Source organism: Hylaeus anthracinus, unplaced genomic scaffold (assembly GCF_026225885.1).
Source record: "Hylaeus anthracinus isolate JK02 unplaced genomic scaffold, UHH_iyHylAnth1.0_haploid 11982, whole genome shotgun sequence".
Lineage (NCBI taxonomy): Eukaryota > Metazoa > Arthropoda > Insecta > Hymenoptera > Colletidae > Hylaeus > Hylaeus anthracinus.
The window spans coordinates 10693074-10718380 of record NW_026534330.1 but is presented as its reverse complement, the minus strand read 5'-3'; the positions used below and the strand labels follow the sequence as shown (position 1 = coordinate 10718380).

General features: G+C 37.6%; 1 protein-coding gene across 1 annotated transcript in view; it reads left to right on the top strand.

The window, feature by feature from the left end:
• The window catches only part of LOC128885852 (uncharacterized), a 201126-nt gene extending 180008 nt beyond the window's left edge, over positions 1–21118 (top strand). The window contains exons 5-7 of the mRNA XM_054140167.1: positions 19267–19508; positions 19719–19851; positions 19939–21118. Of these exons, the coding sequence (XP_053996142.1) occupies positions 19267–19508; positions 19719–19851; positions 19939–20714 (1151 nt within the window). The 3' untranslated portion in view covers positions 20715–21118. The remainder of the gene's footprint in view (positions 1–19266; positions 19509–19718; positions 19852–19938) is intronic.
• Positions 21119–25307: the final 4189 nt, after the last annotated feature.

Below are 25307 nucleotides of genomic sequence, written 5' to 3'. Positions count from 1 at the left end.
TGTTAAATCTCGAACCATATTCGCAAATGTGTATTAACCTTCTCTCGGTCTCTAAGGTCGCATAACCATTAATTTCCCTACAGCGTTCGCCAACGAAGTACGTAAATTTCGTGATTCAAGGTGCTTCATTCCAATGGGAAGACGTTTCAATTACTGGAATGTCCAGCACCTATTGTACGCCCGCCCTCGTCGGGATTCTCAAGCGGGTGGAAGGAAGTTCTCGACTCAATACTGGAAAGAAGTGAAAAAAATGGAAAATCGAGAACCTGCGGGCCGCAGACATTCTGCCGCTGTCACGTTCAATTTGAATAAACTACCCCTACCCCCGCGAAGGGAGGCGATGCCCGAGGCTGGAAGAACGTCACCACTTCTTCGAACTTTATTCAAATAGAACTGGCTTCATATCGCTTTTTCTTCCTCCGATTCCTTTGTTCGTTCTCTGTCTTCCCTTTGTCCCGGAGTTTCTCGCACGCTCGCGGTGGACCCAGTCGGTTTCTTGGACGCTTGTTTGGAAACCGTCCCATCCTTAAGGGTCTGCGTCTTTTTATTTCGTTGCCCTGCCGATTCTCTCGTGCGAACAGAACTTTCTAATGGCTGTGTAATCATTTGGAAGACTCTTTGACCCTCGTTTCCAGTTTTATTCGCCGGGGATGTGTTTCACGGCGCTGTTTCGGTGAAACGTACGACATACTTCAGGAGATTTGTTCACGAAGTAGCTGTCGCGCTGAAATGACTGTTGAATAGAATTTTCTCTACTTTTTTAATCGTTTAAACGATATTTTATAAAATTGTACAAAAATTCAATATCGTTTACAAAATTCGTTGATTGCTGATCTTTGTGCTAGGAACAGCCCTCGAAAATGCATGCATTTTAAAACTGAAATAATGGCCTGTCAGATTTATTTGCTCTATTCGGTGCAGAATACGCTTTACATTCGATCATGTCAGCTGCAAGGTACATCCATCAATCTGGCTGGACAAAAATAAATCCCAACTATTCCATGTGCTTCATCCGATCATGTAAACTCTATTTTTCGGAACAAGTGTTAAACTATGAATCATTTTCTGGATTCAAAACTATTTCTGTATCTGGTGCTTCTGTTTCTGACATTCTCCAATGCAACACAGAGTAAATACAGAAACACAAGTGATATCCATTCATAGATTTATAACTTTTTAAAAATATTTATTTCAATTGAGGAAGTGTCCATATCCTTGCGAGCGGAGGTGTACATTCTTCGATAGTCTACATTTAATTGTAAAATAGATCTACAAAAACCAACAACCTTTTCCGCTCCAACAGTCCTTTGAAACAGTTCTGATCACTTTCTATTTACTTCAGAACTTCCCTGTTAATTTCCTCCATTCAACGATTCGAGGTATTCTACAGTGTCTCATAACCTCCCGCTTGAACCTGTATTGTGTCCGTCGCATCTCACCATTGTAACGTTACTTACCAATGGAGGAAGATCAACGACAAGTCCTTCTATCCTCTACGAGAACGTAGACGTAACAGCTCTTCGTCGACGAATCCTTGACTGGTGGAATCGTTCTTCTATTTACTCTTGGTGACCGCACACTCGTTCGTCGCAGGGCAGTTTCTAGCGCTTGTCATCGAAACGGTTACCCTCAGGGCTGATGCGTCCTGCATTCCACAAACCGTGAGAACTGGTACACCTTTATTGCACTTTTCGAAGTTTACGGATGACAGGGCACTATTCTCGTAAAAGTTTAATACCATCCAGCTCTGATAATACGACTCCCACTTCGTATTCCCAAGTTCGACACAATTAGATGACCGATGCTAATTTACAAGAAAAGTTGGACTACTTGGGGGTTCAAAATGATTTTTAATTTTGTAATTTTGTATTAATCATGTAAAATATGGATCACGTGCTAATAAGGTATATATTTTTTGTTAGAGCAATGAAGTGATTCCAAGGATGAAAATATCCAATAAAAGAAATTATGAATTTTCATGTTATCATGAACATCTGCGAAACGATACAAAATTTTGGAAAAAAGATCAATGTTCGATGGTTTTTGATACCCTGCGGTATGTTAACAAAGAATATTCACAGAAAAGTAAAATCAAAGAATTTAAGCCTATTTCTAAACATTTTTTTAAAGACTCATAGATAAAATTAGGAATATCGACTCTATAATTTCTTATTCTAAAGAAATATATTAAATTACCCATTAACTACTGCGCTAATGTTTAAATGTTTTCGCGCAAAGAGACACTTCAAAGCAGTTACCAAATTACGAATTTCCAAAATTAAAACTTGTTAACAACATGTCCACAGAGCAACCAGGCTCCGATGTAACGATCACGTTGGAATTTTTGGGAATTACACAGAACGACCGAGCGATTTCAATTAAAATTCTGCGCGCGAACGCAATATCGGCCGGGGGTCGTGATTATGAAAGTAATCATATTACTGAAGTGCGGCCAGAATTGCTGGAGAAGCACGTTCGATGTAGCTACCAACCAATTGCGTTCGTTAAAACCTGACGTTCATTAAACTGCCATAGATTTTTGGTTAATTTGCAAACGCATGTTTCCATTGGAAATTGACCAATCCACGTTGATGATGCGCTAGACCTATACGGTTTTCTAGTTATTCCCAATTTTGCGAACTCGTTGCGAACCTGTGCCAGATGGATTGGTAATCCTTAAACTAATCTAGGTAACAAATAACCTAATAATAATTTAACGTTTGCGTTCAATTTCCATGTTGAATAAGGTACAAAAGAGAATGTGAGAGAATGAAAAATCGACTCGAAGGCTCGTTGAAGAGAATGAAATTAATATTACAGGAAAATCATATTCTCCATCATTGTTCAAATAATATGTATTGTTCGTAATTCATGGAACTATTGCTAAAAATTAATATTTAGTTGGTCCAATCAACAGATATTAAAATATTGACAAACTTCTCACGATTAATGTCTTCAATATAAATACTTTTTCTGAATGATGATTCTTATTAATATTTAAGCGAATTGTAAATTTTCTTATTAATATTTAAGCGAATAGTAAATTTTCTGTGTACATTATAAATGCTAGATCAATTCGGAGATATTAATTTTAATTGCATCTTAAAGTTTCATATTGTTATTATTATTATTATTACAAAAGACCAACGTTGAATGTATTTCTCTTCTTGATACACATTATTGCTAAGATCAATAGAACCTTCCAAAAAAAAGACTATTCCAGACTATTACTGTCTACCTTTCAAATAAAATGAACATACGATCCACCTATGAGCGCCAAAGTTCATCATCGTGTAGCAAATTAAACATGGATAGAGTTGCAAATATTTTCTTTCAATTTAAAATGTTTGCCGTCTACAAAATGATACAACCATGATTTCGAGCCCCTGTAATTTCATCGACCACTCGTTAAAAGAAAATGGATTCGGTTCAAAACGTTTTGCATCGGTGGTGCGTGTTTCGCTAATTCACCGCGAGCGGATATTTCGATTACGAAACAACAGGGGAGACAACAGAGGGTAGGCTGCCGTGTAATGAAATATCGAAACCTTCGTCAAATATTGACGAGACCGAAATAAAGTTTGCAATTCACTTGTTTGACAGGATTCATTGTGATGACCCTAAAAAACCGAGAAACACGGGACGCCGATTTCTATTGAATTATACGCGTTCGCGTCGAGCTGAAAAAACAAAAAGAATTGCTTTATGTACACTGAAACTTTCCTACTGGAATTCGATTAATTTTCTTTCAATTTTTCCGTTACTGAAGTGACGGCTACGGTTTTTTTACGCTTCTTTACTAGTAGATTTCTCTCGGAGCATATTTTGTTTCCTTCCTTTGGGACCATTCGTCGCGGATATTTGTACTCGTACACTCACAGAAACAACAATCCATAGCGATTCTCAATTTCAATCCACCAGTTTTAATTAACGCAATAAACGTCAAGGCGATACTAATGTTCAAACTGCTGCAATAAACACGCTCGTCACCTGTTACGAAAATTACACCGACTAAACGATCCACGACGAAATTTGTCGTCGCATTTTGCGTCATCGTTTTCGTAAAACAAAGCTTCTGCTGCATTAAAGGAAAAAAACGACAAAAGGAGAAATGATATGTGTCATTATTAAATTTTCACAACAATTTTAGTACGCATCAATTTTTCTTAATATTTCACCTCTGTTATTGGAGTAATAATGTGATGAATTTATTGAAATTAATATTTGTTCATATAATTTTTAAGTTTTCACAAGGAACATTCGTTACTGACACGAGCACTAAAACACTATTTACTGTGCCGTATGCTATGCTCGCGAATAAAATATATAAAATTCGTGAAAATAAAGAGACGTGGAATTGAACGAAAGTTAATGAGAAGGAAATGGAACATGCTACACCAAGAAAAAAGGTGAAAACAGCAACGAATTTTAATGCTTTCGTGCAACGGGGAACTAATGAACTGTCCGGAAAAGTAATTTTAATACATCCTATCGGTAATTTTCGTCGCAGTTGAACGGCAGTAAACCGTACTAATAGTTTCCAGTCATCGACCAGGCTGCAGTACATCCGGTTAATTAATTTCTGTCTCGATATTGCACCAAACAATACTCGCCTTTATTGAAAAATCGCGTGATTTCGCCCCTCCGGCTCGAGTTTATTTCGCTCGTTTTACCAAAAGCATGAATCACCTGACAGGTGGCGTTGACGCGGACGATGTAACGAGGAAAACGCTTTTTTTGTAAAAGTGCGAGTGATGAAATAACGATTTCGTATTTACCGTGGAATTGGAATTGTTTGGCTCGTACGTTTCAATTCGTAGTAAATTAAGTACGATCTGAAAGTGGATTCAAAATCGTATTGAAAAACAAGAATATTGTTTTCAAAGAGTAAATATAAATGATGAAACTCGTTACCAATCTTTAGAATGAAATATTTTTCGAAATTATTTCTTGGTCTTATTTCTTAATAGTTGACCAAAAATAACGAGATTTCACATCAATGGCTACAAATATGATATTTATGATATAACTCTAATTTTACATTTTACGCACTGCGAAATTGTAACTAGTAATACGAATAAATTTCATTAAATAAAATTTTGCAACGGGAAGAATGAAATTGTTTCCAAGCGTGAAAATATTTACAATTCAATAAATTGATCTGTATGGTAACTCCTGTCTTATATTGTTACCTTTTATTTAAATCGTTTCTATTATTACTAATGTATAATGAATTAACCTAAACGATAACTACTTCGTTCATGTCATATTGTGGTTATTTTTCATACGTTTTTAAATATTTGCATTCACACTTTTCCATCTAACGCAAACTCATTCGAAATACCTTTGTCCGAAACCGAGGCCACCGGCGTATTGCAAAACGCTTGTACATTTCATTGAAACCAGAAATCTGACAAATTCATAAAAGCAATTATACCATATCTCGTGCCTCGATTTCTTCGATTTCCATTGTGTCGTCGCGAGAAAATTTCGCCAGCGTCGCGCAAATTCGCACGGTAATTCCTCGACGTTAATTATTAGCGTTAATTAGCGAGTGTGTCCCTGTTTGTCCCGCAGGCACATTAAATTTGCACTTCATTAGAGCAGTTGCATATTAATTCGGAAACTTCGGTACAACCGGCCGCAGTATAATTTTCATAAATCAGGATGCACTCTTAACTGGATCGGAAACAATTCTCGCTATTCCAGCTCTCCAGTTACCGGAAACCGGCACCAGAGCCACTGGCGCGAGTCTAGCCCCGCAACGACTTCGACTCCAACTCCGCTACGATTTCCGTTCGAATTCCACTTTAACTTTAATTTCCATTTTGGCTCCAGTTTCGGCGCCGATTAATGCAAACTCCGCCATCCTGGCTGCTCCAGGTCCTGCGTCGCGTGTAATTCTGGGTAATCTTATCTTTGCTTGCAAAGTGAGATAATTCTGTACTGTAATGCCGTTTAATTACTTGCAGGGAATTTCGTCAAATGTGGAAATATTTTTAGAGCTGAATACAACATACGGAATATTTTAAAATGGAATTGGTAGATTTTGATCTCAGAGATTAGTAATTTTCCTATACGAAGAATAATACAATCCATCTGTTATACAGAATTGTACAGGAACAAAAATATATTCTTATAATATATAAAATGTATTCTTCAAAACTGAACTAAAGTTTATGTAGTATTCAAACGAACTGGTTACAAATAATACTGAAGAAGATATTTCAACCTTCATGGAACCGAATATTAATTTACAATTAAAACATTCAAGAGTACACCGTTTGTTTTACCTTTCAACCTGATATCTATCCATCAACCTTAACATTCTTTTTCCACAATAATTCTTGATGGAACTTCACCAAAAATATTCAACGGTTCGCGCTATTTACATGCCGTCCAGGGCTGGCTACAAATTCTAATGAAAAAGATATCGCAGCCTGCAGGGAAGCAAAAATCGAATTACCCGTTCACGAGGTTAGCAAGGGAGAGCGGCGAACGGTCGTTCGGTTTGATGAAGTCAGTTCAGCCTCCGTGTAACTTGAAACGAGCTTTAAACGCGGCGCGGTTCCGAATGAAATCAACGAAACTCGCGATCGAGGTCCACGTTGTTCCAGTTGTACCTTGGTGCGCTGGATAATGGTTTCCGAGGGATGTTGTTTCGTCTACGGCTGGTCAATTCGAGGACAACAAATCGACTCGGTTTCAGCGCCGCCTGTGCACCCTTTTCAACCACCATCTCTCACTCCGTTCTCTTTGTGCCCGTGTCCCGATGAACGCTAGCAAACACGCTATACCTCTAATGAACGCATACCGGTGTGAAAACCAACGTGGTCTTGGACAATGCCGCGCAGATATAACCATGATCGTTAACGTAAACGCATTACGTGGTCAGGGTGTAGATCGTGAGTAGCTGTGTACGCGGCCAACCAAATGGAAAAAGGTTTATATTTCCTAGTAACGCCATTGTGAATGGGTTTACAGTCACTTAAGTCGTTACCGTAAATTGCGTTAGTTATGCCTTTATTTGGATCGCGGATTATCAACTTCACTCTTTGGATAGCTATCATTGTGATGCTAATGATGCGTTTCAGGAGCTCGCGAGACTTTAAGTAATTGGTGGAAATTCATTGGTAATCTGGAGGAATTTAATGTGGAGCAATTTTTACTGACTAAGATAAAATATACAAAGTGAATTAGCTAAGATTTTCCTGAAAATTTGATATTAAAAAAAAAAAAACAAAATCATCCCTGAAGAGGTTAATTGTGCCAGTCTGTTTAGATCTAAATAGTATATTCCAGAGGACGTCAGGATTGAAAGACTCAAGTGTTTTTCTCTCGCGTAAACCTGAACCATAACTTTCTATATTCTATTCAAAACGTTTCATAGTGGTAGATAAATTCTTAGAAAATGTGTACAAGTTCTTATGCCTATCTGGAAGAATGCACTATGGGTTTCAAGGTTCACGTATAATGCAAGCAGCAGGATCAACCCCACGGCTCTTCTCTGTAGGTAGAATGCGTAATCATCATGATTAACGTGTGTCGTGAAACGAGCCGACTGCACCGTCGAACAATGCTACGCGAATTAATGAGGACACGCGAGCGAAGGTTGTCAGTCGCTGACGCGGAACTATGATCACTGATCGGCGCTGGGTGAATTCTGTTGCGACAGGGTTGTTCAATGGGATCACAGCGAACGCGCCCCATTTCGCGAGACCAATTAACAACGGAATACTTAGCTACTCGTAATGGATTGCGATCGCACGAACGATGACTTCGTTCCATGAGAATCTTACGATCCAAAATGTAGGTATTCAGAATGGGGATGCGTGTAACACGTAGAAATCCAGAATAGAGGAATTTAAAATATAGAATGGAAAATATTTCTTTCGTCTTGCGAGTATACAAGAACGAACACTTGAATGTTACATGTTTATTATAACAATTAATATTTGAATACAATGTTGAACTTACCATGAATTTATGATTGCACTGCGTTATAAAAGTAACAATTATTTGAAACGTTAAATATTCCTGTCGGTGTTGTAGATCATTTTCTAAAAAGCATTCCACGTTTAAAGCGCAATGGTGTTGGTAATGGGCGTGAATAAAACGTGTAAATGTTCACAAATTCTTTGCGATTCTTTTTGCAAGAATCTAGGTCTTTCCTCTTCACCAACCAGCTGTTCTTGCGAGTCGAGGGTGTAACGTCAAGTATGGCGTCAAGGGTCACGACGAGGTACATTCCACGTAATAATAACGACGTCGTTAGACGAACCTTTCCTGTCTTTCGGTGACCCTGTGGAATTCATGTGATAAGTTTTTCCAGGAATCGTAATAACTATATCAATATCTCCATTATCGATTCGAGACTCGCCGCGCAGTCTCTGAAAGTTCATTTTCATTTCGCAGCTGTTACATGAAAGAAGTTCCTTTAAAACCTTTTGAACTTTCGAATTATTTCATTTATACCATGAACTTTGTTCTGAATTACCGAGAAAGTTATTTTTAAGCTGGTTTCAAATGATGAATAATAAATACTTTTAAAGTCGCGAAAGAGAGAGGAACTTTATTCAATCAAAATGTTATTTCATTGTTATGTCAAATGTTATGTCATTTTATTTAAATTTATCTGAAAATAACATGAAGCACAAAGGTAAAATGATTTTGCGTGTCAGAATTATTCGAAAGTTTACAGCATTTTCATTGGCTAGCAAGCGTCAAAGGAGACTCTTCGTGTTTATCCCATTATGCTGGATCTCTATTTCATTTGTCTGACTATTTGTGACTCCTTCTACTTGTGTGACTACATGTATATATGTATATACTTCATTTTACTTGTCTGATTAGATACAAGTCACATTCACCTTGTCTAGTTAGACACATACAGTAACTTTCAACTAATCACTGGAAGAAGTAGAATAAGCCTATAACTGGTCAGACAGACGGTCTATCTACATATGTGCTCGTCTGACCAGGTACTGTGATATTCTACTAATCGTACCGGGAAGTAAAGTAAATCTGTGCCTAACCAAACAAATAAAATATATCCCCTACACTTTGTCAGTTTAATATTCTCTTAATTGTTGACTATCATTTTAATGTGTTACACGTTGATTGACCAAAAGAGAAATTACCAACTATCCTAGGTTAGTTACTAAACCTTAAGTGTCCCACGCCACTTATATACTGAAATTTCCGCTAGAACAGCAATCTTCTACCAAGCATTTACCTTTGCATGAACCGATCACGCGGAAGGAAAGAAATATGCGCGCCAACCATGAAATCTCGCAAGAGCCATGATTTATCCGTCACCTCGAGCGTATCCCAATTTATCACAGGTACCCAGGAATTAATTCGAGATAGGATCGCGGTATCGACGGGTAGATTTGTATGATGACTGGACGGCTAGTGCGTTGTTGCGCCCGCGCGTATAATTTGTATTCGACCAGCGGCAACAATGCTGACGATAGCCGTAACAGTAACAGGAGAGATATTGAGGACATGGGTGGTCGAAGATGAACCAGATAATAATCCAACTAACGTTTTACTCCTACGATTCCTGCAATCTATAATTTGGATCGAAGTTTCTTAGTCGAAGAGTAACGTGATCTAATTATAAGCGGCTGGCTAGCGATACGATTACCGATCACTTAAATTAATTTTAACGAAACCAATTTTAAAATGTCCATCGCTTTAAAAGTCTGAACATAAAGAGGATAAATTAGCCTATATCCTCATTCTTGTAATAGTGCACAATTTAAAAAAAAATCGTATTTGATTAAAACAATTGAAAGCAAAGTTTCGTGATTTAATTGAAATAATTGATTTAAGATTTCTCTTGCAAAATGTATGTAGGCATCTTCCTTTGCGATTCTAGTATTGCTGAGGTATATATTTATTTACCTGTCAGTCTTCACCAGATACGAATTTTCTCTTTTTGTAATGACGAATGATACATGTTTTTTTTTTTCTTCTTTATGCCACTCCTGTTATCGAGATCGAAAAATTAAAGACTCTGGTGCTATTGATCTCAATAAAAGTCGTAGTACGTTAATCATCAAAAACACCCTTTCCTCACGTGCGACCCGTAAACACACCGTCAAAATCTCACTCATGGTGTTCCTTGCAACGCGACAACATGATGCGATTCTCGTGTGTTGGCGCATTTTCGCCGAGCCTTTTGCCACTGGAAGGTGAAGGAGCACATTCCTCCGAAATACAACAAACTACGAGCGGTCTCGCGTATGCGGCTTTGGCAGGAGTCAAGGTTCCAAGAGCGGGCGACGACAACCATGTCGTCGTCGTCGTGGAAATTGGATCGGTCACTCGATATCGCGGCCGGTATTCTCGAAATTCGAGCTTGCTTGCGATCCATGCTACCCCTTCCCGTCCCGTCCTCCCTGTCCCGTATTAATATTAAATTCCGCTTGCCTCTGCCGTGGCCACGGCTGGCTAGATGGCCTCCCAACACAGGGATGAATGATATGAACGCGGGGCTGAATGCCAGTAGCCAGTCCACGGACAAGCATTATATGAGCGACTGCCTCGAACCGCGTCCGGTTCAGGAAGGATCGTAACTGCCGCTAGTTTTCATGAGTTGCTGCGTGTGGAAATGAATGCGGTTTCGACGGGGTTGAGGTGTAAATTCATTAATCGCTGATGGGTCACGCTGTTCGGGGATAGCGTTTCGGTATACGGGGTGCTTTTGTCCGCAACGGTGGGTTGGTTTGTTTTACCAAATTACGGTAGAGCTCAACGACACATTAATTGGAACGAAGTGCACAGTATTGTTTACCAAGTTGCCATGGTAAACGATGCATGGCTACTTGAAAAACAGGTACGACAATCATTTTATATGTTTACGTCAGGAACGAGGGTGAAAAACAGGAAATTGAGATACTGTTGACATTTTGTAAATACAATTTTAATTTGTTATTAAATACCATTTTATAGTTCATAAATACACTTGCTCTAAATGTATTTGGAGTGTTACATGTTTATTGTGTATTTACAATATTATATTAATAATTATTTTAATCAATATATTATATATTTCTTCCAAATACACGAAATCAATGAAAATTTATTATAAGTGTCGAAAATTTGTAATGACTTTGTTCGTAATACATAACTGCTGTCAAGAGGAGAACACGCAAAACAAAAGAAAAAAAATAGGTCCCTTATTATTTTCTCTCAATTCTGACGTAAAAATCGAAGCTCCATGCTTCTACACATGAGTGTCTGTCAATCGTATAACGAATAATATGTTAATCCTTACTTAACAAACCATATATTTTAACTTTGATTAAGAAATAAAATGTGCAAAATTTGAAATAAATCTCTATATTCGCCATGTAAATCAACCGTTTCAAAGCGCGAAGTGACAAAGAACCAACTGAAGAAATAAGGACAAACGAAAGAGAAAAACTGTGAAAGACAAAACCGTGAAGACACTTGCGTTCACGCCAAAAGCACCCCGATGAAAAAAGAGGCGATGGAAAGAATGAAGCGAAAAAAGGGTGAGTGGAAACGACAGGGGAGGCAGGCGAAGGTGCTCCATGGCCATGATATGTCGCGACTAGGTCAAGTTATTTAATCCTAGCAGCGTATACCATAGCAGGCATGCTTGAAATTTATACGTTCAAACCGTGCTAGAATACTCGACCGCGTGTGCGGGTGCCCGAAATATTCGAGGAACACGTGATTCTCTCAAATACGGAAAATCGATGCTCGGTCGACTCCGAATCCATAATTATCAAAATATTATCACCGGGCACAATTACGCACGTTTTGAAACAGGAATTGGTGTCTAATCCCGGTTGCATAAACACGACGAGGATCGATAGACGAACACTGAAATGTTTGATTATAAATAATCACTGAATTATGTTTCCAGTGAATTTGACATTGTTGCAGACGTACCATCAGGACCTGAACATTCAATTCTCTGCTTTGGAAAATTAGAATATAAATTATATAATTGTTTTTAAAAGTTTATTTTGAGTTTCTTTCAGAATTAGGTAATGTGTAATCTCAGTTGCATAAACTCAACGAGGATCAATGAGTAAACACTAAAATGTTCAGAATTATATTTTTACTAAAATTAATTTAATTATATTTACTTGCAGGTGCATTTGTAAGATCTAATAATTGTTATCTTGTGCTTTGAAAAACTGAAGTAAAAATCATATAATTGCTCTTAAGAGTATATCTTGAATCTCTTTCATGGAATATCGTTTGACAAGTTTTTGTGAGGAAATAAGAGAAAAGGTTATAAGTCTGCTAGACATTAGTAACGAGATATCTTCTATCTTTGAAACATTTTTTTTTAGCAGATCTAAAATATTCGCGTTCTACTTCGTATAATTTATACGTAATTAGTAGAATTTGTTCAGATATTTGACTTTAAGAATGTGGTGGTATAAGATTAATGATAACTTATAAATAAAAAGTATTGTAATCTTGAATATTGATTGAAATAAATATTTCTATTGATTGAACTAAATATTATGAAAAATAAATTTGTAAACATTATCCAATACGGCGAGTTTGATGATAATCTACGAAATGAAAGTATTGTTATTTTTAATATGTTGATTCAAATGAATCCTTTAAATGAATGAAATATAAATTCTTCTTAATGTGATCACATGTTGTGATGTTCGTTCACGTTTAAGATTACCATGAACCGTTCGATTAGTCAAGATTCCACGAGTTTGCTAAACTACACGATGTTCAACCTCTTCATCTAGTTCGATCCTTCTTCGGTAGCTCTGATAGGGTGAATCTAGTTTGTCAACTTTGATGTAAGGCACTTTCCAGGGGCCACCGAGGCTTCATTGTAAACACAAAGTACACGTATGTTACGTTCCACCTAGAGAATGTGGAATGAGATTGGCAGTAGTGTAGCTACCGTGCTATGTTTTAGAGGTAACTTTCAACTCCTGTTGTCACGTTTGCCTAAGATACCCTAATTGCCTCTGGTTGGAATATTATTTGACAGGAAATGTATACTAACTTCAGTGCACGAAGTTCTATTAATATACATACGTAATTCAATGCCTAAAGACATTCTAAACATCGTTAGTTCGAATATTACTCAAATGATGTCTGAAAAGAGTTGACTACATTCATTTTTCATAGAATCTTTTCTAGAAGATGCAAATTACTGTTGTTGAAGTATTGTACATTCCTTGCTTAATTTCAGTCACTTTATTAATGGTAGCTGTAACCGAAAAATTCCAAAATTCGTGAAATTCACACGTGAAAATATGAGAAAATTCTTTTGATCAATCCATCCAAATAACAACAATTAAATACACGTTACAGTATGTAGAAGATGAAACATATCTTTATTTAAATCTCAATTCTTTATCTGCATCTGTAAAAATATAAATTTGCCTTAACGCTCACAGTATAAGAATAATGAAACTACAAATTTCATGCATTTGTAATATAAACGAAAACGATAAACATATACTAATCAAAACCAAAAAGTATATACCCCTAAGCAACCCGAAATTATAATATTACTACATTAATTAATACAATATATTTCACGTGTATTATACACATTTTCTAAGTTTTTCATTTTAGTGTACGCCATAAATACATAAAATCTGCAGTCTAGTAATGATTTTGTAATTACGTGTTCGAATGCGTTTATTGATTATTGATTAATATAGATGATTAAACCATGTTAGATTATGTACACCTCAAAAGTAAGATAAAAAAACGCAAGTAAATTTTGCGTGATTATAAGAGTAACAGAATTTTTTCTAGGCAGGGTAATGAGTTCCATCCTTATCAAAAGTTTGATACGACCAAGGAAGTAGAAGACCCTACTGAAAAGAGAAACGGTCGTACGTTGCTCGTGGAAGTTTCGTGACTTCAACAAGTTTCAGAAGCTACTAATAATAAAATCATTTTCTCCTGGAGCAAAGTTTCCAATAACACACCGGCAAAAGTACATCATAAAGCTATATGAAACTCTTTCTCGCTGAACTTGAAGGTCTCACACGCCTTTGAGATAAAAGTTAGGACGAGAACAAGTTTCAGGAACAAGTCGATCTCCAATGTGCAGTTAAATTAGTGTAAAAGAACATATTTGAATTATATCGACGTATTTGAAGTTCGTACTCTAATCTGAATGATTTCTTATAGCATATTCTGTTTTGATAAAGTCTTTGTAAGATGTTTTCTAAAAGGGGTCTCTGGGGCTTCCTCGGATTCCTGTGGAAAATCGTCCTACTTTTGGATGTATCTAACGCTCCTTATCTATGAACTTATAGACAGAAATAGAGAGGGTTTATATTCGGGGCTGGTATCTAACCCAGACTCAACCGAGTGCTGCGCTGCGGAATTCTTATGGCTGACTCGTGCAGTCCGCTACTACTGCACCAGACTCTCTACAGTATGCTAACGTTAGAACAACGTGGCACTAAATATTTTGCTTATTTTTTAGCCTGGCGACGATAACCGTAACCACTAAATGTGAATTCTTTATAAAACGTTAACATTTTTTATAAAATTCTTCTCATCCAGGTCACAGGTAACGATTATAATACCTGTAAAAATAAATAATTTAGCAATATGACTATATTGCAAATAAGTATTTCAGAAACGATCGCCTCGTTTGGCTGTTTAGTAATAAACACAAATACGTGAAATAAGCGAATGCAGTAATTATTATTTATTTATTAATTGCCTTAATTAGTAGCCACTAACGACCACAGTTACAAATATAGCGATAAAGTTCTAGTTTATGTACAAATACATATATGGCTCTTAATCTATGTTCTTTATATTTATTGTAATTATTTATCCTTGATAATATTAAGCTTTCGTAAAATCTAAATTTAGAATGTTTGATTATTATATCGTTTAAAGTTGCAAAAAAACGATTTTCTTCGATAATGAAAAGAATGCAGTACCTAATTGTTACTTGTAAATTACAATTAATTCCTCCTGTTGTTTTTACTCAGCAAGCCATGACAGTTGATAAAGAGAACAGGCGTTGCTGTCAATTTCATATCGACCACAGTTTTATTGACGTTTTATTGATTATCAGACGTGTGCAGCTGCTGTTCGAAACGTGATCCGATTGCTGAATCCATATTTGCTACGAGCATTCTTTCGTAAACATAACGATTTTTTATTTCAACAACGTCGTGGTTCTTGAAACCACTAAAATGTTATCACAACGTCAATTTTGATCTGAAATTCTATTTTTTTCGTTTCGTTCGGGCTTACTAATTGTAAGTTTCTTTTCTTTTATTATTTATTAATATTAATCGTTTAGAAATTTCTATTTACAGAACAATATTTTAAACTATTAAGTACTTCTGAGTTAAGTATTTGTTTATCTTCATTTGTCTTCTATTAAACTTATTACAATTTTTAAAAAAATATTCTTCATCTAAAAATTCGGAAGATTAATTACGATCCTATGTATACTTTGAACTCAACAATCATTCAGATATGTATTTCTAATAAGCATGAGGAATGTGAACAGTCCGTGTTCACCTATGAGAACAATTAGAACGCTAGATATCGTTCATATCGTCGCGCTGAGAACTTTAAGTTTCGTTATGACTCTCACGTTTCGCGACTAAATTACAATTACTGCTAATTAATTGAGCAATAGGTTCAGCACTCGTCCTGGAACAAAGCGTAGCGCAATCGAGTCAACGGAGAAATTGAAGACGACTCTCGATTGAATATTCCAAACTCGTCGTCGCGCTGATGACGGTTGTTCGCGAACTTCCATTTACCTGTACTAGTTTACGAGTTTCGATTTATTTCCTTAATGACGTTCTGCCGGTAGTTACAATTCCTGCTGTGGTGGAGCATCGATATAAACTTTTATTAAATTAATCATCGTTGTCAGATCGATTTCGTATCCTCGTCTTTCGGTAAAGTTTCCCCTCAGGGTTAGGGATGTACACCGCAATTGTCATAGCCGAAATTGGAGAATTATTTATCTAGCTTTAAATACATACAGATATTGACATTACAGATATTGAACTTATTATATGAATTGTTTGGTTAAAATATATTTAAAAAGGCCCAAAATATAACAAACATCTAAAAACATTTTTTTGTTTGGTCTACACGATTGTTGAAAATGTCTCATCTGAAACATATTAAATAAATTATTGTGTTAGATGTTAACATTTGGTGAATGGACGAATAGTTTTCCATACTTTAATTTTTACCAAAATGACAGTGATTTGACTGAAAAACCACGTCTTTTCACTTTCAAAATTAACATTCTTTCGTAATAAAATAGCAAGATTTCATCGAAACAAAAATTCTTTCGTCCATTCAGCAAAAGTTGCCGTCTTTTAACAAAATAATTTGTTCGAAATTAGTTTTCAAATACACCGAAAAAAGACGTTACTGGAGATTTGCTATATTTTAACCATTTTTAAATATATCTTAACAAACATATAAAATATTAAATTCAATACTTGTACTGCAAAATTACACTTCGTTTTGTTTTAAAATATGTACTTAAATCTTAAGAAAACAGGCTTGAATGTTGTCTATGACAACTGCGTGTCCCTTTTAATCAGAATTTCCGTCTGTGTGTTTCTTGGCAACTTCTAGTACCTGGCGTAGTTACTCTACGTCTGCTGGCAAGCTGTTTTCGAAGACGTACGAAATTAGGTCGGGTTCGCTAATTAGGAATAATTGATAAACAGCGTTTGGGTCGGCATATTTGCAAATAAAATCGTTGAATAAGGGAGCGCGCGGCGCTGACATGCCTCGCGCTAATTAAAACTCTCAGCGTATAGAAATTCCATTCGTCAATACGAGAGCAGAATTTTTTTGAATAGCAAGGAATACGATACCAGCACATCAGGTCACAAGTTTTGTGACGTATCCCCTTTGAACACAATCCTATTTTCGAAGGAAATAATTCAACTCGAATCTCTTTGGAGCAAAACCGAATTAAATGTTGCGTTTGTCGATATTAATATCGACCGCATTATTAATTTACAGTAATTTTATGATAGTTATTCTTATTTTGATGCTCTAATTGCGAAAATCATATCGTGAATTTTACATTTTTAAATGTTGTTATTGCGATACCTTAACGCTTTATACTTGAGAAGTTCACTGATTCGGGGATTCAAAGATTCAGTGATTCAGAGTGGCACGTAGACACTCTAAATATCCACAAATAAGCATCTGTATTTTTATTCAGAAATAATTAGATTTTCTCATTTTTATTTATTTAATATAAAAATGTACTTAATGGACTGTATGTTCTTATGCATTAAAGTTTCATTATGGCATTTCATCATTCATCGCTATAAAATGCCTTTTATAAGTAAAAATTCAATATAAAAATTCTCAAGAAAATATAAAGAGAATAGTAATAATTTCCAAAATAAATCCTCTCATAGTTTACCAGGTACAAAATAATAATTCAACCTACGACAGTCCCTTCAAAGCAGTAACGATTACTGGCGTTCGTTAACTGCGTTATAAACCGATGATGCATGAACTTCGCAGGCTGAGAAAGTCTTTAAAATTATGGACCTAAAATATCGCGGGTAAATGAGGCGCGTAAGCATCAGTCTGGTACGTTTCAGCAATAATCCGGGTCGCTGTGACGTGGCCAGAATCATCCGTCGTTAAGAATGCAATAACGGGATGGCTTACCCCGTCATAACGATGTCCCGTCGGTGGTACGTCGCGCTGGCGGAATTGAATCGACTATAGAAGAGACGGCTGCAAGCTCTGGTCGTTCGTTTTACGCGTATGCAAATTTTTATGCCGCACGCTTTACGCCCGGGAAGAACACACAGTAGATAAAGGGTAAACGTACCCCGAGAAACAGGCCGCATCGCGTCGAGTCTTTTTTACTGCGTTCGCGGCAAAAGGGAAGCTTGTTTTCGTGCAGGGTTGCATGCGACAACCAGGATCGCGAGAAACGTGCCGGCGTTGCGTTTTGATTTAGCAGAAACAAAGAGGTTGACGACCAAATGTAGGCAAAGCTAAGAAACCTTTATAATTGTTAAAGCAAAAATGCGAGAAAAGTTGATGACTGGATAAAATAGTAAAATACAGGCAAATGTTGATGTCTAGGCATAAGTAGAACTAGGAAAAGCTGTTTTAAAATAAAAAATGTTGAAGTCTAATAATTTATCGTAACAAAATGAAAGAGAAATGCGTTCTAATTTATCATAAAGAAAGAAGTTGACTAGATATAGGTGAAACTGAGGAAAACTGTCAACGGATTTGTTGTATGTAAGCATCGAGGAATTGTTATGGACCACTAGGTACGAAGCGAGGATTGCAGTGAGCAGTACACTATCAGTAAACGTCGCAAAGATTGGACAGCAGGTTATGATATTCCCAGAGTAAATTGTATTGGATGCACTCGTCATCCTCTAGACACGTGTTCCATTAAGAATCTTGTCCAAACTGTATTATCATTTAACAATTGTAGGTGAACGTTAAGTACATATACTTTAGGTGTTTATCCTTTCCTTAATTTTCGACCATAAATCATATTATAATAAAGTCCTTGTAACATTTCTTGTCCATTCAACTTTGTACGTTATTGTCTATAACAGTGGTAGCAAATCAATAACACGCGGCACCATTTGATTGGGCAGAGTTGAATACTAAATAAAATTTATTTTATGCAACAAATCTTCGAAATATGATAATTTTTTAATCTTGAAATAAACGCATATTAACACTTTACAACTTAGAAGACGATTTTCTACATTAATACATATTAATGTAACATTAAGTTGTTCATACAATTATATTTAAAGGTATACTAAGAGCTTTGTCTATTTCCTAAAATTAAATATTGCAACCAAAGACACAATTAATAAATTCTCTGAGGTAAACATTAAAGTTAAATACCCTGTATATATTAATATCAGTAGCTATATCTATGTCGATACGTTAAATATACTTTGATCCGACGTTATTAACTCCGTATACTAACAAACAACGTGGGACGAATAAATTAGTTGTTTCTTGAATAGCCCCGAGCTTTAATTGCGGTCCGTGGTTGATTCCTGTTGCCGCTCAGTTACCAGTGATCTCCATCAGTTATAAACTCTGTAGGTTATCACTTCGAGTTTGGCAACTTGGCTGGCAAATTCTAATCGTGAACTCCTCCGAGCCCACTTCCAGCCATAAGTCAGGAACGAATCGATCCCGATCGAAAACAATAAATATCGGAGACACTGGGAAGTAAGCCAAGTAATAATTTCATTTGCTTTCCAGGGCTCTCGCTTGGTGGTGGCCTGATAGTCCTGGCATCGGCGTTATCCGACGCATCGCTAGAATTACCAGGAAAATACAGTTTGCCCTCTACGTCGAGCATGCAGACGGACGATAGCACTCTACCGCAGTACCAATACGGTTGGTGTCTTCAGTTGTCGGGGTTGGCTTTGATCTTGGCGGAAGTGGCGGCTGTTTTAACAATGTCTGGGTACATGGCTCGCTTCTCCACCGTCGAAGAGATGGTACGGTATCAAATTTCTCCGATATCTGGATGTCAATATGCGCTCAAGGGTTAATTTCATGATACCCTTGTATTAGAATCTCCCAGTAAGAAATAAGCAAAGAGTACTTAAATAAAACTTATACTTTTCTACCCAAAACACAGACGCGCACGAAACTGACGCTATATTTTCAAAGAGCTTGTGTGAACAGTAATTATTCTTCTTGAATAGGTGAGAATTATGGTACCAGGAGCCGAGAGAAAGCTAAGGGAACAAAGAGGTCTCAGTTCGGAGTACCTAGTAAGAGCTCATCAAAAATCACCTGGACCATCGCAAGCTAGGGATTTTGGGCAACCTGCAAAAAGTAATTAACATTGTTTACTTCCTTTAATTCTCTACGAAGGCAACGTTGCTAACTTGTAACACGATTAATAATTTGCCCGTGTTGCAGCTCCCCAAAGAGTTGTCGAAGAGGGGACGTCCCTTTTGTGCAAGTCTGCGCCAGACATCTGCGCATCGAATCCTCAAGCCATCAGCTACGTTGATAAGGCAGACCTTGCTCACGTTTTACCAGCGTATCCAGATGCGAAGAACGCGGAACCGCGGTATACGTTTGGCGATAAATCGGAAGCCAGTGTTATCGACTCACGGTTAAGCGGTTTCGCCGATAAGGAAGGGTTAATCGACTCGAGGATTCTGTCGGACTCGCGACAGAATATGATCGCTTTTACCGAAAGCAAGGAGCACACCGTCGGTCAGGAGCCGCGGTACACCGAATTTTCTCCCAGAACTACAGAACAGAATGTGGTTGATTCGAGGTTAAGTGGTTTCGCTGAAAAGGAAGGTCTCCTCGACTCGAGACTCAGTGTTTACGGTGAAAAGAATGAGTCGTTGCTGGACACTCCGTTCGGTTACGACACACGCTTCAACAGTTTGGCTGGTCAGACTGTGCCCATCACCCTGAAGAATCAGAACACGTCTGTTTCGGCGATCCAGTCGCAGTACATCTATCAAAATTTTGGAACGATACACTCTGGGATTTTGAGGGTGTCGGAGCCGGGGACAAGTTCAAGTTCAAACTCGAGTCAGCGAAGCATGACACTCCAGAATCCAAAAAGAAAGTCACAGATCGCGCAAAACACCTTCAGCACGATGGAGTGCGAGAAAAGGAAACGAGGACCTGGAATTGCCGGTAAGGCAGGATTTTACACTGGTAGCGCGGTATGACCACCACCACCTCCTCCGACGCCAAGGTAACTGGAAGAGGAGGAAACGCCACTCTAATTTCATATACAAAGAACTAGTGGCGTTGAACTCTGTATGTCGGAGGAATGTATCCAGATGCATGGAAAGACGAAATCTGTTTTATCGTATGCTGTAGTGAAGATTTCTACCGCATCTGTCGTCGATAAGACAGAGAATGACAGAAAACTTGTTACCATATTAGGTGGTAACTACCATACCTACCATCGAAAATATAGTACTCAGTGGACATATTATCCATGTCTGTGCAGGCAATTGATGTTTCTCATGTGAGTAGACTCATCACGAGACAATCTTGTTCGAACGTTAGAGAAAGAACCTGTACATAAATTACCGCTATCTAGGTTAAAAACGAACTATGTGCAAGAGATGGACAATTTCAGAACTCTTCGAGGGACGTGCGACGTAGTTGTAAGACCATACATGTTAATCGATAAAATAAAGACACAGGAATTCGTGGTAGCGTACATACTCTAGGCTTAGCGTTAAGCGACATAGGCAACGTATCTTAAAAAGATTAAAGTATAGGGTCGATTTTATTAAAAAATTTATACCTTTTACGTGTCAATCCGTGAACTCTTTGCCTCTAGAAGAGCTAGTCGATCTTTCTTTGAACTTTTGCACGGATAAACGACAGGGTTCGACTCGTTCGGGTATCTAGAACGACATTCAGTTGATCCACTGACCTGTCCTCAGTTGTGGACGACTAAATTCGATATACTCGGTATGATATCCGATTCCCAACGTCACTTCCAGATTCGCGAGTCGGCGCACTGAGCAAATACGTAAGCACCTACGGAAAGTAGATCAACTGACACCGAAACTTGCAACTCGCTGTTAAATTTAACCTCCATTAATCACGTAATCGCGTTTCAGCTACATAACCAATCATAAATCGAGCGGAGCTATAAGTCGAAGAGGGATAATAATGTAGTCGATATGCTGTAATATACTCGGTGATCGGTATAGTCACGAATACTTAATGACGCGTGAACAAGTCTGACCATTTTCGGGAAAGGTGGAATGCCGTGAGTTACGAGCGAGAATTCGATCAGCCGTTTGACGAACCGTGTGAAAGATTTTACCATAGACACCTATCATCGACGTAAGCACGATCGGAGGAGGAGAGAATAGTACAAATTTAATTTTAATGTTACATTATCATTAGTGCTCGTCGTCGATTTGATTCTCTACGTTACATCGATATCAACACTTTGTGAGAACAAATTGGGGGATTCTCTCTTCCATGGATCGTTTCCTTAACTTTTTAACTGCGTTCGACGTATTTATTCGTCATATAGAATGGAAGTTACAAGTCAATGTCATTTGGTGGTATGTTTTCTTTATAATACCAATAGAATTGCTATATGTTTCATAAGAAAACTTTTGTTTATTCGCATGCTCAACAACTGGTACTTGTTTTTAAAAATACCACGTTGTAGTCAACTGAATTTCTTCAATTTTTCTTGTTAGTGAAACTTATTATTTTTTGCCAATTTTTAAATTTCTAACAAATAACAACATTTTCAACGATGAATTGTGCGATAAAATTGATTTCTTCCTCATTTTATTTTACGTTTTCAGTAAAATGTATAATACAAATTCGCATTTAAAGGGTTAAATCGTCACCAATGTATGACAAAGTCTTTCGACATGTTCGTCAATCGTGGACATATCAGGAACGAAAGCGTTTTAAACTCAACTGCCACGGAGTTGTCGCGACTTCAACTTTCTTCCTCGTTTGCGTCGCGTACGTTTTCCCCCTGCCAAGGTGTACTGCAAGGGTTGAGAATATTTTAAGGTCTCAGAACACCCCCAAGCCAATCCTGACGGAAAGGTTTCACTTACGAATCGGATCGTACGTTGTTGTGTATGTAACTTTGCAACTTATTAATATCTAAAGATCGTAGGTGAGTGTAATAAAATGTTTCTTTTCTAAAGAATGTGCTGTTTCCTTCCCTACCCATTGAAACGTAGTCAAAAGAGCAAGAACATATAACTGACACGTTGAAATTCTAGTTTTAAATTTAGTAAAACAATATTTACGTGTTTATTTCCGTTTAACCTGAGTATTTTCGGAATCACATGTGTTCTTTTATATGTAGTTTGGGAACGAAGAACACTCGATTGATAAGACAGGTTGCCCTGCTGGTAATGTAGGCCACTCTGTTGATAAATCCATCGATCAATTAGGAGTTTACATTACCGATTCTTATCGACAGAATATGTTACATTATTGGCAGAGTATTCTACCTTATTGACTTAGAGTTCTGCCTTTTTATACTCAAATATATGTCAGATACCTCGTACTCTGCCAATTGTTACCGCACTATCAAGTTTGCAAAAAGTTCTTTCAACACAACAGATTTAAACACGTAATGTGTAATGTCGGAACCTGTTGATCAATATATCGTTTAATATGTCAAAATAAAATCAATAACAACTGGTTCCTTATGGAGTCACGGTCAGTAAAGGAGTAATCATCCTTCTGTATTATTATTTAGGTAAGTTCTAAACAAAATTGACAGTATTTAATATTTTTACGATGAAACGCAAACGGACCTATTATACAACCTGACAGGTCCTGAAATTCCTGTCGAAGGATCGAGAATTCAGCAACGTCTATCCAGTTCCTCTCTCAGATGGCTCTGTTCGCGAAAAGCATTCAACCATCATTGGTTAAGATTATTCGCCAGATGGCGAGGCTGTCCTTATGTCGCGAGACCTCGTCTCTAATGTTTAATTAACACCGCATAATTGCCGGCCAATTAGCCGACGCCGTTTAATATTAATCTGCAATTTGAATTCATTTCGATGCGTTTAAAATTTATTGAATACATAATTAATACTGCGTGTTGCGAATGCAGATACGATGCACGAATCCCGCCCTCGGCGCGCTGTTCCGGTGATTTATGGAGACAGTCCAGCCAAAAGTTCGCGCCCGAAAAATCCCACGAAAACAGTTAATCGTCCTCGAATGCGTTGCTCGTAAAAGGATCGGCTTGTCTGGACAGTGGCGTGTACACATTCGTTACCGAACATTGCGTTTCCAATTCGGGAGCGTGCAACAACTCTGTTTCAAACTTCCACTTAATTAATACGTTTAGCCTCCGTACACCGTTTCTTGTTCGATAAGTCTGATTTACGTTGGTCGCTGTTGGTCACGTTTCTTTTGAAGACAGTAGAGATTGACGATCGAATTATTTATGGTGGATTAAATTGAACCGTTTGATGACTTGACTTGACCTAACTTTTTGGGGTCCTCTTCTTGCTGTAATGAGGAACATTAATATTTGGACACTTTGTATATTTGCACTCTTATATTTTAATTTCTTTTATTCAAAGTTCTTACCAAGTTACGAATATCGTATGTGTTCTCAATTATTTCTTTTTGCGACTTTCAATTATTGAAAAAGGAAATGATTGAGCGTATGTAAATATTAGCACTTTATTTAATGACCACAATTTCATTAAGTATGCTGCTTATATTAAGTTTATTATGAGCATGTCATCAGAAATGGCAATTTATATTACGACTTTTTGTGACGATTCTACAGAACTGACATATGTAAGTAAGTTGAAAAATGTTATAATTCCAGGTTCTATAATATTTCTGTATCACTTCTTTTATATTTTCTTTTTCAAACTTACGTTGTTCCTTTCATATCTACACATTCTGAAAACAGACTTCAAATAATTCAATCCCTCCGTACCCACATTAACATATAGTAATTTATTTCGTTAATACACGTCAATTAGTTTAGTCGAAAGTACCACGAAATTGCAAGCAAAGATTATTAAAAAATTTAATTAAATTTATTCAATCAATTTGCTTTCTAATTACTTAAATAATAATCTGCGAACAGAAGACACATTGTGATAACCTTACAACAATACAATTTCTCTAAAACAATACTCTGGCCACGACAGGGTTGAACCATTCAAATCACCACGTAGCGCCAATTTTCTCGAATAACCTCGAAAACCGAATCACGCGAAACTTTCAATTCCGATTCTCACCAACAACCCTCCGATTTCTCTCCGAGCCCTTGCAAAAAGGACAATTCCGTTCTTTAATTTCCCCGGGCTTTTCCTTTCTAACGAAACCCGCCGAATCGATACTCACGCCCTCCCTAGCCCGAATCGCAGAGCACGAAGGGGTGCGAGTAGATTGTCTCTGTCATTTACCTGGTCGCCTTTCCCCTCGCTGCTTCCTCTCCTTCCCGCGTCCGAATATTCGAGCCAACCCCTTCCTTCCTGTAACCTGGCACCCTCGACGTCCGACCCACCCTCCTCGATGCTGCTGGTGCTGCCGCTGCCTGTAGCCGTCTCGCTCTAATCCAATTAAAAACGGCGGACGATCGCGCGAAACAGCGGCTCATCGACCACGGGAATTTTAATTGATGTTACAGGTACGAGAGGGTAGTAGCTGGCTCTGGAGGAACGAGAATAGAGAAAGGGTTGGGCCAAGTCAGGGTGGGAACGAGGGTGGCGTCGTTGCTGGCTGGATGATGGTCTGTCAGCGAGGCACGTCCTACCCTGACGGAAAGTTTCGCG